The sequence below is a fragment of the Trachinotus anak genome, unplaced genomic scaffold (assembly GCF_046630095.1).
Source record: "Trachinotus anak isolate AG129_WGS33_773 ecotype Australia unplaced genomic scaffold, CSIRO_AGI_Tana_v1 ptg000010l, whole genome shotgun sequence".
In the NCBI taxonomy this organism is placed as follows: domain Eukaryota; kingdom Metazoa; phylum Chordata; class Actinopteri; order Carangiformes; family Carangidae; genus Trachinotus; species Trachinotus anak.
In genome coordinates, this window is record NW_027273861.1 from 24,468,553 (window position 1) to 24,481,749 (window position 13,197).

At 38.2% G+C, this 13,197-nt stretch overlaps 1 protein-coding gene across 1 annotated transcript; it reads left to right on the plus strand.

Annotated features, from left to right (window-relative positions):
- Positions 1 to 497: 497 nt before the first annotated feature.
- rgs5a (regulator of G protein signaling 5a) lies at positions 498 to 11,965 on the plus strand. Its single transcript, XM_071486346.1, has 5 exons — positions 498 to 656; positions 1,425 to 1,538; positions 3,017 to 3,078; positions 6,879 to 7,045; positions 8,908 to 11,965. Exons 1-5 carry the CDS (start codon positions 613 to 615, stop codon positions 9,070 to 9,072), a joined length of 552 nt encoding a protein of 183 aa, XP_071342447.1. The 5' UTR covers positions 498 to 612; the 3' UTR covers positions 9,073 to 11,965.
- The last annotated feature ends 1,232 nt before the right edge of the window (positions 11,966 to 13,197 follow it).

Below are 13,197 nucleotides of genomic sequence, written 5' to 3' on the forward strand. Positions count from 1 at the left end.
TCAAAGTGTGTGTGTGTGTGTGTGTGTGTGTGTGTGTGTGTGTGTGTGCAGATGCAGTATTTGTGTTGACATTGTGTTGCCTCCGTAGACATTATTTAACAGCAAGTGGTAAAATGATGAAGCATAAAAAAGATGATATAAGCAGAATAAAGCAAAAAGACATAAGATGAATGGAACTGATTTATCCAGATGTGTTAATGAGAAATGTATGAATAAAATATATGAAAAACTGTGTACTCAAACACTGACAAGATGTGATACACACCAAATAGCACCACACATTAGACCTGAAATTAGTGAAAACTCATGTTTGCATCCTGTTTGCATCCTGCACGCTGGTCCTGGGTCTGCTGGTTAATTGAAACCTCAAAGCAAACAGCCATTCACATCTGAAAACCCGCCCTTCCTCAGCTAGGCTCCTCAGCTGCCCGTGCTGTACACATTCCAGTCTGATTGGCTTAGCTGTTGGCCCAGAGCCCAAAGGGCGTCTCTATAAAACTCCCCATGTGCTGAAAGCCAGAGTCAGAAAGCAAAAGGGGACTCTGAGACTAGTAGTGTACTAACAAGAGGACTGAATTCTGTCTGAAGAGCTGCGACTGAGAGCGCTGGAAAATGTGTAAAGGATTAGCTGCTTTACCCCAAACCTGCCTCGAAAGGTGAGACCTGCACCATCACATTACCTTTCCCGTCACATCTGAATAGCATCTCTCTCTCTGATGTGGAAGTTTGAATATATTTCAGACCTCTTAAGATTTATTCTGATCGTACTCTGTCCAAAAATTTGTTGTTTTTTTTTTAAACATAAATTGTAAATCCAAGTTGTCAGTGAGCCTTAAGGCTTCAAGGTATTTGTATGAACTTTTTACTTGAATTTCTGTTTCCTGCAAATCTTTTTTTAAACAGACTTTTTGACCTCAACTGCAATATTCCATCTGTGTTTTAGCAGTTTTTACGTTAACTTGGATGTTTTATGTTTTCATTTTTACAATAGCTTGAACTGGTACTCAAGAGAATGAGGAAGGCTCGTGTTGCTTATGCACTTAAACCTGAGTGAGGTGAGGTCAGAGAGGTTTCTGGTTACACTGGCCCAAACACAATAGCAAAAAAATCACAATTTGATCAATATTGCTTTAAAATTGTGATTTTGTTCTCAAAACAGTGAGTGTAACATTTTTACATAATGCAACTGTATAGCTGTAGAAAAAAAAAGTCAAACTAGCTGTTAAAATCATAAAAATATTTTCATTTTCTTTTTTTTCTCCCCGTTTCTTAAATTAGATTCATCAGCCAGCAGACATATGGATGAATTTAATCTCAGTGTCTTGTATAAATAGAGTCGTGTTGGAGAGAGGAAGATAAATATCATCTCAACAGACTTTGTCACACAAGCTGTTTCCCCCCTACTTCTGCTTTCTGTCACCCAGGGCCAAAGAGATCAAGTTGAAATTGGGAGTTTTACTCCAGAAGCCGGAAAATGCCATCGACCTCATCATCCCCTACCCGGAGAAGACTGAGAAGAAGCCGGAGAAGCTGCAGAAGTGAGTGTTTCTCTCAGGGAGAGGTAGATGTGGGTGTGGGGGATGTTTGTCTGAGCGTTAACCAGATAGGTGATGGTGAAGTAGCAGAGCAGAGCCCCGAGCACGTACAACATGACGTACAACAGACCCCCAGCTGAGATGGTGCAAAGTTGTAGATACTTTCATTTTATTAAGCATTGCCTGAGGGAAGACTGGGTTAGAGATGAAGAACGTGTGAGACACTAAACTGCTTCATTTTGTCTCCTGTTATACCCAATTTAAAGCTTTCCTTTTTAACATTAAGTTTAGCATTTGATGGAAACTTAAAGCAAGTAGTTGAAGTGATAACAGCTCATGTGACTAAGTTTAATTAACTTTGAACATTTTTACCTACAAATCAGCTTTGATGGAGGTTAGTGAGGCTTTCACTGAGCCTTTATTTTATTCCCAGTATTTTGGCAAATGTGTTTCCTCTTGTTGACTGTATGTGGTAATTTAGACTGGATACCTTTACCTAAAGTCTACCCTTAACCTTTTCTTATCTGTTTCCTTGATTTGATTTTAGCTCATCCTCCTCCTCACTGTGGAGTATGAACTGGCCTTTCAAAGTCAGGCCAGAGATCATTAGGAATTTGCTTGAGATCAAAAGACTGCACAATAGATGATAGATCAGATTTATAGATGATAGATAGAGCTCTGTCCTTTACAAAGATGAACACATCCCTCTCTGGCCTGTCGTTGGTCTTTCCTCCTACTTTTAAAACTTGAAAAACGTTGCAGCAGCTTTCCAAACTCAGCTCAGGTTCATACTTCCTCTTATCTGCTGTACAACTCCTTCTTTAAATTATTCAGGATTTCTCAGCCCAGCGTCTAAAAGCTTCCCACGTTTGATCTGACACATATACAGCCCCAGATGCAATTTTTTTCTCAGTGGATGTTTTCCAGAAACTGAGATCAAAGGATGCAGCCTGGCTTTGTGAGACTGGAATCATACATCAAATGTGTATTTGAATATTTATAGCTTGCTGTTTGAAGCTTTTCAGAAACAATGACGTAGAGGATCACTTCACATCCACTGTCGGCTCTACTTCACGTTGATGATTATAAAATAAAAGACTAATTTATGGTCTAAAACTTAAAGATCTTGGTTTGCATTTTGGGTGAGAATGTGTCAGTGACCAGTAAAATGAAAGCATTTCTCAGATGCGTCTTGCTATCAAATTTCTCCACACAAGATACACCTGACAGTTGTCACATTGTGCCGATAACAGTTGCCCACTAGCCTAAATGGAGAATATATTTTACCACAGAGTGACAGTTGATCGTTCTGTGTTTATCTTGTCTGTGAAGATTCTCAGTCATCCAGGTCATGGTTATCCAAGACTTGGGTTGTACGTTTTCAAGTATCTACACCACAAGTCCAGTTGCCTTTGATTCAACTTGTCTTGGGCCTGTTCATTGTCAGGATACAGAACTGAACTGAGGTATTTTCTGCACAGGCCTGCTCCTGAGGAGGCTGCTCAGTGGCGTGAAAGTCTGGACCGGGTCCTGAACAACAGCTGTAGGTTTATCTTCATTACGCTTTCTCTCTTGTATTTACACACACACACACACACACACACACACACACACACACACACACACACACACACACACACACACACACACACACACACACATTAATATATTAATTGAGGCTTACCTGCCTGTCTTGCCCTGACTCTTACCCTAACCATAACCAATAAATGGGAAATTGAGTCCCTTAATGATTAATTAAGTACAGGGTAACTGTTGGATTTTAATTGTATCTCATTATGTCACAGACCTAATCAGCTGCCTGTCAGGAGACCTTCAGATTAATCATATATAATATATATATATATATATATATATATATATATTCTTCTGCAAACATTGTGACATTTCTCTAAAAACCTTGTAAATCTACTCCTCACAATAAAAATAAACTCAGCCTGTATCTTGCACTTGCATATCGTTTTCTTTTCATAATACCGATGCCATTTATGTTCACCAGCTTTTTGAAAATAGCTGAAAGAGGCTCATTTATTTCCCCAACAATGAGAAAAACATAATTGTTAAAATCCAAGAATAGACCACACAAAATGCCACACAAAATATTGAGTGGCTATTGTTCACACAGAGAGCATCGTGATGTCATAGTATCAAAAGCTGTAGTCCTCATTATGTAACAGCTGGCACTTGGACTTGACTTTAACCAGAGGAGAAAACATGCCTTCCCTGAGCTCTGGTGTCTGTCCAGCAGACTGTTTATACAGGTACAGGACACCTATCAGGGTATGGTTTCCATAACAACAACGCAGCTCGTGTGCTGGTTATTTTTTTTCTATTTATATCGTCTTAAATATCTATGTGACCAAAATGTTTTATCAGGTGACAGAGATGATGAAGTCATATGTAACTGTAATTCACAACTACATTTGATATTTACTATTACATCACTAAACTTATAGAGAACTTTAAATTATAGTCTCTTTTTCATTTCATGTCATGCAACTGTCTTTTTTATGATTAATAGTTTTTTTGTTTTCCCGATAATAAAACATGTGCAAACACGTCAAACAACAATGACATGGAACATTACATTGGAATGACAAAAGAAAATAAAATGAATACAACTACGACCACACACAAAGAATATCCAACTGTCTTTTCTAAAAAAGCATGTGTGTCAAAACAAACAAAAAAAAAAAAAAAACTCACAACAAACGAATATGTCTCTTTTACTGAAGAATGTCATATTTTTTTTATATTTGCAGGAGATAAGGTTACACAACATTAACATGGTGTAAACCAGAAACTAACCACTGGCTCCAATGTTTACTAGACAAAGTGCACAGGAAGCCTGACAGTCAGCAAGACTGATGATTAAAGCTAATGGTTAATGGTATTTAGCACTACGGCGAACTTTCCTGCTAATAAGTCACTTAAGTCACTTGGCCCTGTGCATGAAAACACCCGAGTACAGATGTTACTGACCGGCTGACACATGTGAACAGACAGACATGTTCTCTGCAGACCTCAGTGGGTGGCAAAAGACATTTCTAAGTGGCTCCTTCACTGAATTCTAGGGCAGAGAGATCTATGTTTCTCCTGTGTTTGCATGCCTGCATCAATGTTATGTATATTATGGTAACATCTCCAGGGAGAAGTCTAAATGATTCCACCATCACTGATTTATTGCATGGTTGCTGCAAACTGCTGCGCCGCCATTATTTATTTACATGAGATTTTACATTAACATTATTCTTTATGGCTTCTTCCTTGTTAATTCCCATAGGATTCTCAATGAGTAATTACCTCTCTGATGCAGAACGACGCCCCTCCTCTTCCACTTTAAAGTAGAAAGTTGCATAATGCAATGTATATTATGCAACAAGAAACACATAATGCATGGCTGCGCTCAGACATAGAGAGAAGGAAATTGTGCTGCTTTTAATTACAGGAATGTTTTAGTGTTTTATCATTTGAAAGATTACATCAATTGTAAAGCCTGTTAGAGACAGTGCATTAAATTAAAAATTAGTAAAACTAATTTAAAGCCACATGAAAACCTAGTTGAGTCCTGCTGGCATGGAAGGATTATTACAGCCCTGATACACAAACAGCTTGTCATTAGCGCCTGTGCGTGTGTGCTTCTCCTTTTGTGTGCCCTTGTATTGAAGGTCTTTTAAAAAAACAGCAGCAGCTTGATTGCGACTCAGTGCTATTCTGAACCAAACTAGCCATTTAGATTGCAGATAAAAAGCCTGAGGCCATAGCAGGGTGCTTATCATCTGCAGCACATGCTTGGTCAGACAATGGGACCTTTCGCTGGCATTGTGTTAAATTACAATGAGTGGGTGTTTTGTCAATCCTTATTTTGGATGCTTATTTTGGATGCTTTCATATAAAACTTTAGTTTCTATGTTTCACACTTTTGACATTTCCAAAAGGTCGATGTCTGTTTTTGTCCACTGAAATGTAGTTATTAGTTTAGTTATTTAGTTTAGTATTTCTATAATCACTTGAGATGTTTTACAGGTCCCATATTTTCTATTTTTTGGTGTTTTATTTGAACTGTTGATATCCATATGAAGATATTTCTGGTTTTAAGTAGCAAAAACCATCTCAACATAGTTTTACATCTCCTCTCTCAGGCTTCTCTCTGGAGCTCTAGTAACAACAGGTTGGTGAGCTGCTCTGTCAGATAACTGTGACTGAAAAAAAATATAGCAGGTAAACACTCAGAGAAAGCAAATCCTGCCAGGTTGGATGGTGGGTCCTGGTGGGTGGGGCTTGGGGCATGGCTGAGAGCAGTGACTGCTTTGTTGTGACATCACAAAGTTCCAGAAGTCCTGACGGCTCGTTTCAAGGCTCAGTTTCTGAATAGGGACGTGTGCATTTCTCTGTGGACTGAATACTTTCAAAGTATTAACATAGAACTTAGACCTGCTTTATAATAAAAAAACACATGAAAATCTCACTTTATACAATATGAGACCTATAAAGTGGTCTCTTGACGTTTTCATTCCCTTTACATTAGTGCAACTAAATGTTAACAATACATATTCCTTTATCACACCTTCCTCAATAAAAACCTGTGTAGCATAGTCACCATTTTATAATGTTTATTGAGCTTTACCACTGATTCATTTCTGCAAACCAGGTAATAAAAGCTTTTAGACATGGATCTGTTTAAAATAGCGTCTTCTTGGTGCTTGGTGTGTATTATAAATTTTCCATAATGCCTTTGTCCAAACATGTTGAGGCTATTATGAAAACAGCCACAATACTCACTTGACGTTTGACATTTCAGTGTGCGAGAGGCAGCAGAAAAACAGGTGTGACTTGGAAGATGATGAGATCAAGTAAAAAGAGAGTTGTCGGTTCTCTCACAAACTGCGTTAGGGATGGATTTTAAAATATATTTTGCTATTGAAATCTTCACTGAGGATCATATCCTCATGTGCATCTTTTATTACATAGAAAATAAATGAAAAACACATTCACTTATGACTCACATTAAATTCTTTTTTGCTCCTGTGCTGAATAAAAAGCATTTTGCTTAATAATCATACCAGTTGGTGTGGATGAAAGCAGTTAATTTAGGGAGGGAGACAGATGGTCTGATGGTAATTTTGGATTTCTCATTAGCCATGTTCGAAGTCGAATAAAAAATATCATTGTGACCCTAGTAGAAAAGTGACTCATTCAGAGTCAATAAAATGCCTCGATGAAAAGGGGCTTAAAAAAATCACATGTCCTTCTACTTTCTATTATCTATTCATCTTTCTATCTGTTCATCTCTTTATCTGACATCCTCCCTCCTCTCTCCATCAGATGGCCTGTCTGCCTTCCGCAGCTTCCTGCAGTCTGAGTTCAGTGATGAGAACATCGAGTTCTGGATGGCCTGCGAGGACTTCAAGAAGACCAAGAACCCTGTGAAGATGGCTGCCAAGGCCAAGAAGATCTATGAAGACTTCATCCAGTCTGAGGGACCCAGAGAGGTCAGGGATGCGTGTGACTTCCCCCTTTTTTATCATCATCCGTCCACATGGAATAGAAAGACAGTAGTTCATCAAGTTAATCACATGTAGTGTGGTTTATATGATGCATATCAATGTTTCAATTATATATTAAGTTCTCATTTTAATAACAAAGTCACTGAAACTGGTTCACCTATTAGTTCAATTCAAGTTTAAACTTTAAAGAGATTCAGACGACTCATTTTTTAAATATAAATTCTGCACTGCTGCATTTAACCACAGTTACAAAGCAGTTTAATGTGTGCAGCTAGGTAGATTTTCATTATATTTTTAATCAGTTAAGGTCAAATCTGTTTCTAAATATGTAGAGTCCCACATACTGAATCCATATTCCTCAGTATGCTGGCAATGCATGAAAGCAGGGATTTGGTCAACAAGGTACGAAGAGTAATATAGTCTAAATATCAGAGAAAATGTCACTCCTGAACAGTTAAAAGTGTATTTAAAATAAAAGAGGTTTAAAAATGAATCATTAGAGACAAACATGGTGGAGACTGTTAGAGTCTTTATCTGCTCAGTGAAATACAGACGTGCTTGAGTGTAAACAGATGAGGTTACAGACAGAGAATGTACCGAGACTCTGCACTTCAGTGAACAGCGCAAGCATGAGAACATGCACTGCTAACACACATGCTTAGCACATCTACCAAAGTAATACCAGCTTGGGTTAAGGACTTGACTTCTAAAGGGTTCTTTTTACTGAATCACAGTTATCTGATAGTTGTAGTTATTATTATAGTTTTGCACATTAAAGGAATAGGTCAACATTTGCAGGAAATGCAGTCATTTGTTCTCTTGCCAAGATGAGAAGATTGATTGTACGGTAAATATGAAGCTACCACCTGCATTAGGTTATCTTGGATCTCCAAAATGTTTTTGACTCTGAAACCAGAAAAACAAGGTATTGGAGTGGAGCACGATAAGCTACAGCAATAAGATACAGCTTGACATCATACATTTATGCATTATATAAGTACAAACACTTATAGAGGACATAATTTGGCTTCCCTGGTGGACTGAGTATAAAAGGAGCTATCAGTATGTTTTGCTATTGCTACAATGGCACATTAGTTTTAACAGTTGTTTACATACCTGTCTTGCTGAGAGCTTCAGCCATCATCGTGTTTACAAGACAGAAGGTCTTGTAAACAGGGCTACCTTTTCAGGGCAGATTGGACGCCACACCACACCAGGGCTAGCTGGTTAGCATGCTAACTTCAGTACATGAAAAGAAGTCAAACAAGACGGTTGTTTTCCACCTCTGGAGACAGCTGTTGGGAATGAAGTTTGCTACTGAACTTACAATGTTTCCTCTTGACTGGTAGGTCAACAGCTGTTAGTGCTAGCCTTGGCTATGTAGCAATAGCAAAACTTAAAAATAGCTCCTTTAAGGCACTGACCACGCTTGTAATCTGTGTTATATGTTGTTCTCAATCTCTCTCAGTTTATTCTACTGAATTTTACAGCTAATACTTGTTTTCTTTAACTTAAGTAAAATTCCAGTTAACTGTTTTTCCATTTTATAATACTTAAGTAAACAATTATTTAATTATAACCAGTCACTGAAGTCACTGTTGTAAACATTTGGGCCTTTATACATCTTTTCCTTGGAATAATCCTCTGGCACACAGGATGTGATGTAGTTTATGTATATATTTCAATTAGATTAAACATAACAAAATAAGCAGTGAATCATTAAAAAGTAATATCAAATAGTAAGTCATTATGATGATGTTGAACCATCATCCTCTTCTTCATCTCCCAACTACCTCTCTAGCTGTTAGTTGTTTCTAACAACAAGTCTTTTCTTCCTCCGACCACAGGTGAACATTGACCACTCCACCAAGGATGTGACCCTGAGGAACCTGGTGGATCTCTCCCCTTCCACCTTTGACCTGGCCCAGAAGAGGATCTACGCCCTGATGGAGAAGGACTCCTTCGGGCGTTTCCTCCGGTCTGAGCAGTACCAGGAGCTCCTGGTCAACTAAGCCAGAGCAGGAGTCTAAGGAGCGGGGGTCGGGGGAGGCAGGGAGGTTTCAAACAGCAGTTACTTAACATGAAAATATTAGGAAACAACTTCTAATTTTTTTTAAATTAAATATTTCCAATAAACTACGATTGTGTATGAGATCTCGAGAACCGAAGACCTTTATTTTATAACGGATCCAAAAAGATCAAAGGGTGAAAAAAATTATTTGAAAATCATGTTTCAAATTTCGCTAAAAAGGGAAGGACTGCCTATTGAAATAGCCCCACCTCCCCATCAAACACACACAAAGACACACACGTTCTTGAACTTCTCTCTAAGTGAGGATCTTCAGTTGATAACAATCAACAACAGGAAACCCCACAAAAGGTAGAAGTGCAGGAACACACACACACACACACACACACACACACACACACACTCAAACCAACACAGTCGGGATCCATATCAAAACAGATACCAATGTGTTTCTATGGAGAACATACAACTCAGTCTTTTCAATTAGGCCACAAAGTCAATTCTTTATCTTTTGGATTTATATGCAAAGTACGCTCATGATATTACCCCAAGATGACACTTGTGTGTCAAGGTGTTGTGGCTTTGCCAGACCTGCCTACACAGATTTATAGTTATGTGTAAGTTTGTCCCCTTTGACCTTCTGACAAGGAACAGCAACGACATCAGCAAAGAGGAGGTTTGAATTGGCAGTGGTTTCACGAGGTCAGAAGGGGAAGATTACTGGTCTTACCTTGGCCTCCTCCATGTTGTCTTCGCTATCAACAAACACCATCCAGGAAAATTCAAAGCATCCCAAATAGACCAAGAAAAAGCAGCATCACAGTTACAGCTGGGCTTTTTACAAGGAGACATGTGGCACAACACTTTGATGCATTAAATAATAAATAAATAAATGCTGTAATTCAGGGCTGTTTCCTTGCCCTACACCAGAAATCCGGCCGGCGTCCCTGAGGGGTTACTGGTTTCCATCATGTCATCAACACCTTACCACGTAGCTCACTTACACCTGAAAGCACCCATGCCTTAATGTAAAACTGATGCAGATGGTGGATTGTTTCTGAGAGCAGCAATAGCCCCTGGTAACAATTTGCTTTGTTAGAGGTCGGTCAAAATAAATTAAAATATGACTAAATGGAAAATGTTTTGCCAGACAAATAGCTTGACCCCATGAAGATTCACCTTTATATGCAGAAATGTTAAATCACTTTGAAACAAAACATAACCCAGATGTGGCACTCCCTCCCTTGCTGCAGACAGATGTCAGAGTGACCCATTAAGTGCTTTCTGGTTTTCTCAGGAAGACTCAAAGATGTTAGAGCAATTTTGAGAGCCTGGAAAGCCTGGAAAGCCTGGAAAGTATATGACCCAAAACATTATCTGCAGGAGAAAACCAATGGGAAACTGTAAATGGTGTGGTATTGACACAGTTGGTTGTTTTTAAAATTAATAGGTCCCTTGAATAATTTCCAGCAAGAACCAAATATTTTTTCATTTTAATAAAAGAACTTGTGACATAGCAGATGCACTTCTACTATCAATGCATAACTATTCATGATCACTTAACTCTCTTACACTCACATAGACAGCAAGTTTGGATTTTCACCCAAAAATGTTTTGGTTGTGAGGCGTCCTGTGAGAGCCATCCTTGAGAACAGTGCTGACTAGTTGGCTCAGTGGTCGAGCTCCTTGGCTACCACTTAACTGCAAGTTGCTAAGATGGGAAAATCAAGTAGGAGGGAATTTCAGAAAAAGATGTGAACAGAGCAGTAGTTTTATACAAAGAGAGGTTCTTTTCCCATGTGATAATACCAAAGTTATTAATAAAAGTTCCAGTCCTGGTTTTAGTGTTAACTTACTGGTAAAAAAAAAAAAAAAAAAAAAAAACACAGGGAAACAGAACTTGCATGTTGGTTTTGAGCACTAAACAATGACAATCTACTTAAGCTGGAGCACATCATTTTTAAGCTTTAAAATCAAAGTTTAGAGTGATTATGCATGTTTACCAAAATAGCACCATTTCAATCGGTCGTAAAAAATATAATCCCTCTTGATAAATCCAATGTTTTATATACATTTCATTTCAAGACTTCACATTTTTAACCACAAGTTATTATCCACCACATACTATATCCAAACACTGGTATTCACCTATCGTACACAAAGACACAGATTGATATGACGGTGGGGTTGGTGTTGGTGTGCAATGTTAAAGTGTTCTAAATATATACATTTAGTTTTATGTAGCAACCATATGGTGATTATATTTACTCTTTAATGCCTTTTTACACTAAACAACAGTATATATGTGTCTTAATCCAAACAAAACTCTTAACTAGATATTCAGCATTTTACAAGTCCTTATTGTTCCCATGATTGCAAATAATTCACCACTTAAAATACGACAGGTCAGGAGGTCAGGAGTGGCATATTTCTCAGCTCATCAATTGATTTTTACTCGGAAAACTTGTCATTGGAATGAACAGCAAATCTCAAAAATCTAACGAGAGAGTTATATCAGTTTTTAACAGCATTGACCATGGTTTGCTATGACACAGATTGGCCAGTCTGGTGTCTGAACCTGAAGTGTCATACACAACAGAATCACAGGCAAATCAATAAGGGCTTTAACAGTGCTGAGTATGTATTATTCCATGTAGCCTTGCATGTATGTTTTTCGAGTTAACCACATAAAAATATATATATGCATACAATTCCTGAAGATGTATTTATTTTTATGTGTAAATATCTACTATTTACAAGCAACTGTGGCTAAGTTATTCTTAAATACAGCAATGGAATCCATGATTCTTTGAATGGAGAGCTGGTAAGGACTCTTCCCAGAGTCTTTTCTCTGTTATAAAAGAAGAAACATCTGACTTTCAATTGTCACTTTGTTTTTCTTCATTGGATATCTATTTATATTATGTGTGGACAGAAGAAGCACCTCATCTACTGATTCTTTTGTATACCAATGCAGGTGCCACAAAATCCTCCAGGTTTGTTATTTTAATAATGAAAGATATTTTATTAATTCAATTTTAATTTGGTTTGTTAATTTGGTTCACTGCCGTCAGCCTCACCTGCCTAAGCTTGTTAGCTTCATCATTATGAGCATGTTAGTATGCTGATGTTCGCATTTAGCTCCAAGCAATGCTATGCCGCAATTCAGAGCTGATAGCATTGCTGCAGACTCTTCCTCTTAATATGCACATTTTTTCCCAGTTTTTATTTCCCACTCGTTACAAGGGTCTTTGACGTTACAAACTTAACACCCTGCTGGACACATGTTGTCTCCCGGACCAGTCATGCTATCACCCCCAATACCCCAACCCATCTATGGAGGCAGCCCAACAAACCAGTAAATGTTGCTGGTGGATTGAAAACAACAGGATCCTGTTACAGTTAATGTTGGGCATTCATCTAAATATGTTGAAGACTGAAAGCTGAAGGGTCAACCTTGCTCAAACTTTCAATGAGAAATTGAGTTATGTTTGTAACCAACTGGACCAACTCTCAAGGAAAATCCCTAAGAAACCAGATTAGTGAATAAATCTGTTCCCTCGTTTGCTTCCTCCTCAGAGTAAGTGAATTGTTTTAAAGAACAAAGGTGGATGTGAAGAGTGCGCCACTGAAAAACAAACGTCAGTGATGAGTGAAAAACAGAATGGAAACAGATGCAGCTGAGGAACTGGCTGCCAACACAAACACTGTCAGAGGCTCGCATGGACGCATCCATTACCAGCACAGTTCCTAGAAATAGATGGAGAGGGTCAGATGCTTTTGGTCCCCGAAGGAGGTTAGTGACATTTCTGACAAACGTTTTCTTGAGTTTAACTCAATGCTTTTACGTGTACACTACACTGTCACATTTAGTGAGCATACTCAAGATGTTTCTCAAAACAGGAAGTCATTTTTCATGCTAGCAAGTAACTTGAAACCATGTGTTAAAATAACAAAGAGATTGAAGCAGCTAAAAACCCTAATAAATACCTTTCCTAAGAGATTAGGATTCTGGTTACAGTCTAACAGTCTGTTTTTATTTAATTCACCTGATATGTGACCTGATTTTGATCCAAATGTACCAGAAGAGAAAGAAAACTTTCACTAC

Coding starts and splice junctions, on each gene's coding strand:
- rgs5a (XM_071486346.1), top strand. CDS start 613: ATGTGTAAAGGATTAGCTGCTTTACCCCAAACCTGCCTCGAAAG. Junction 657..1,424: donor CCCCAAACCTGCCTCGAAAG/GTGAGACCTGCA, acceptor TCTGTCACCCAG/GGCCAAAGAGATCAAGTTGA. Junction 1,539..3,016: donor AAGCCGGAGAAGCTGCAGAA/GTGAGTGTTTCT, acceptor TTTTCTGCACAG/GCCTGCTCCTGAGGAGGCTG.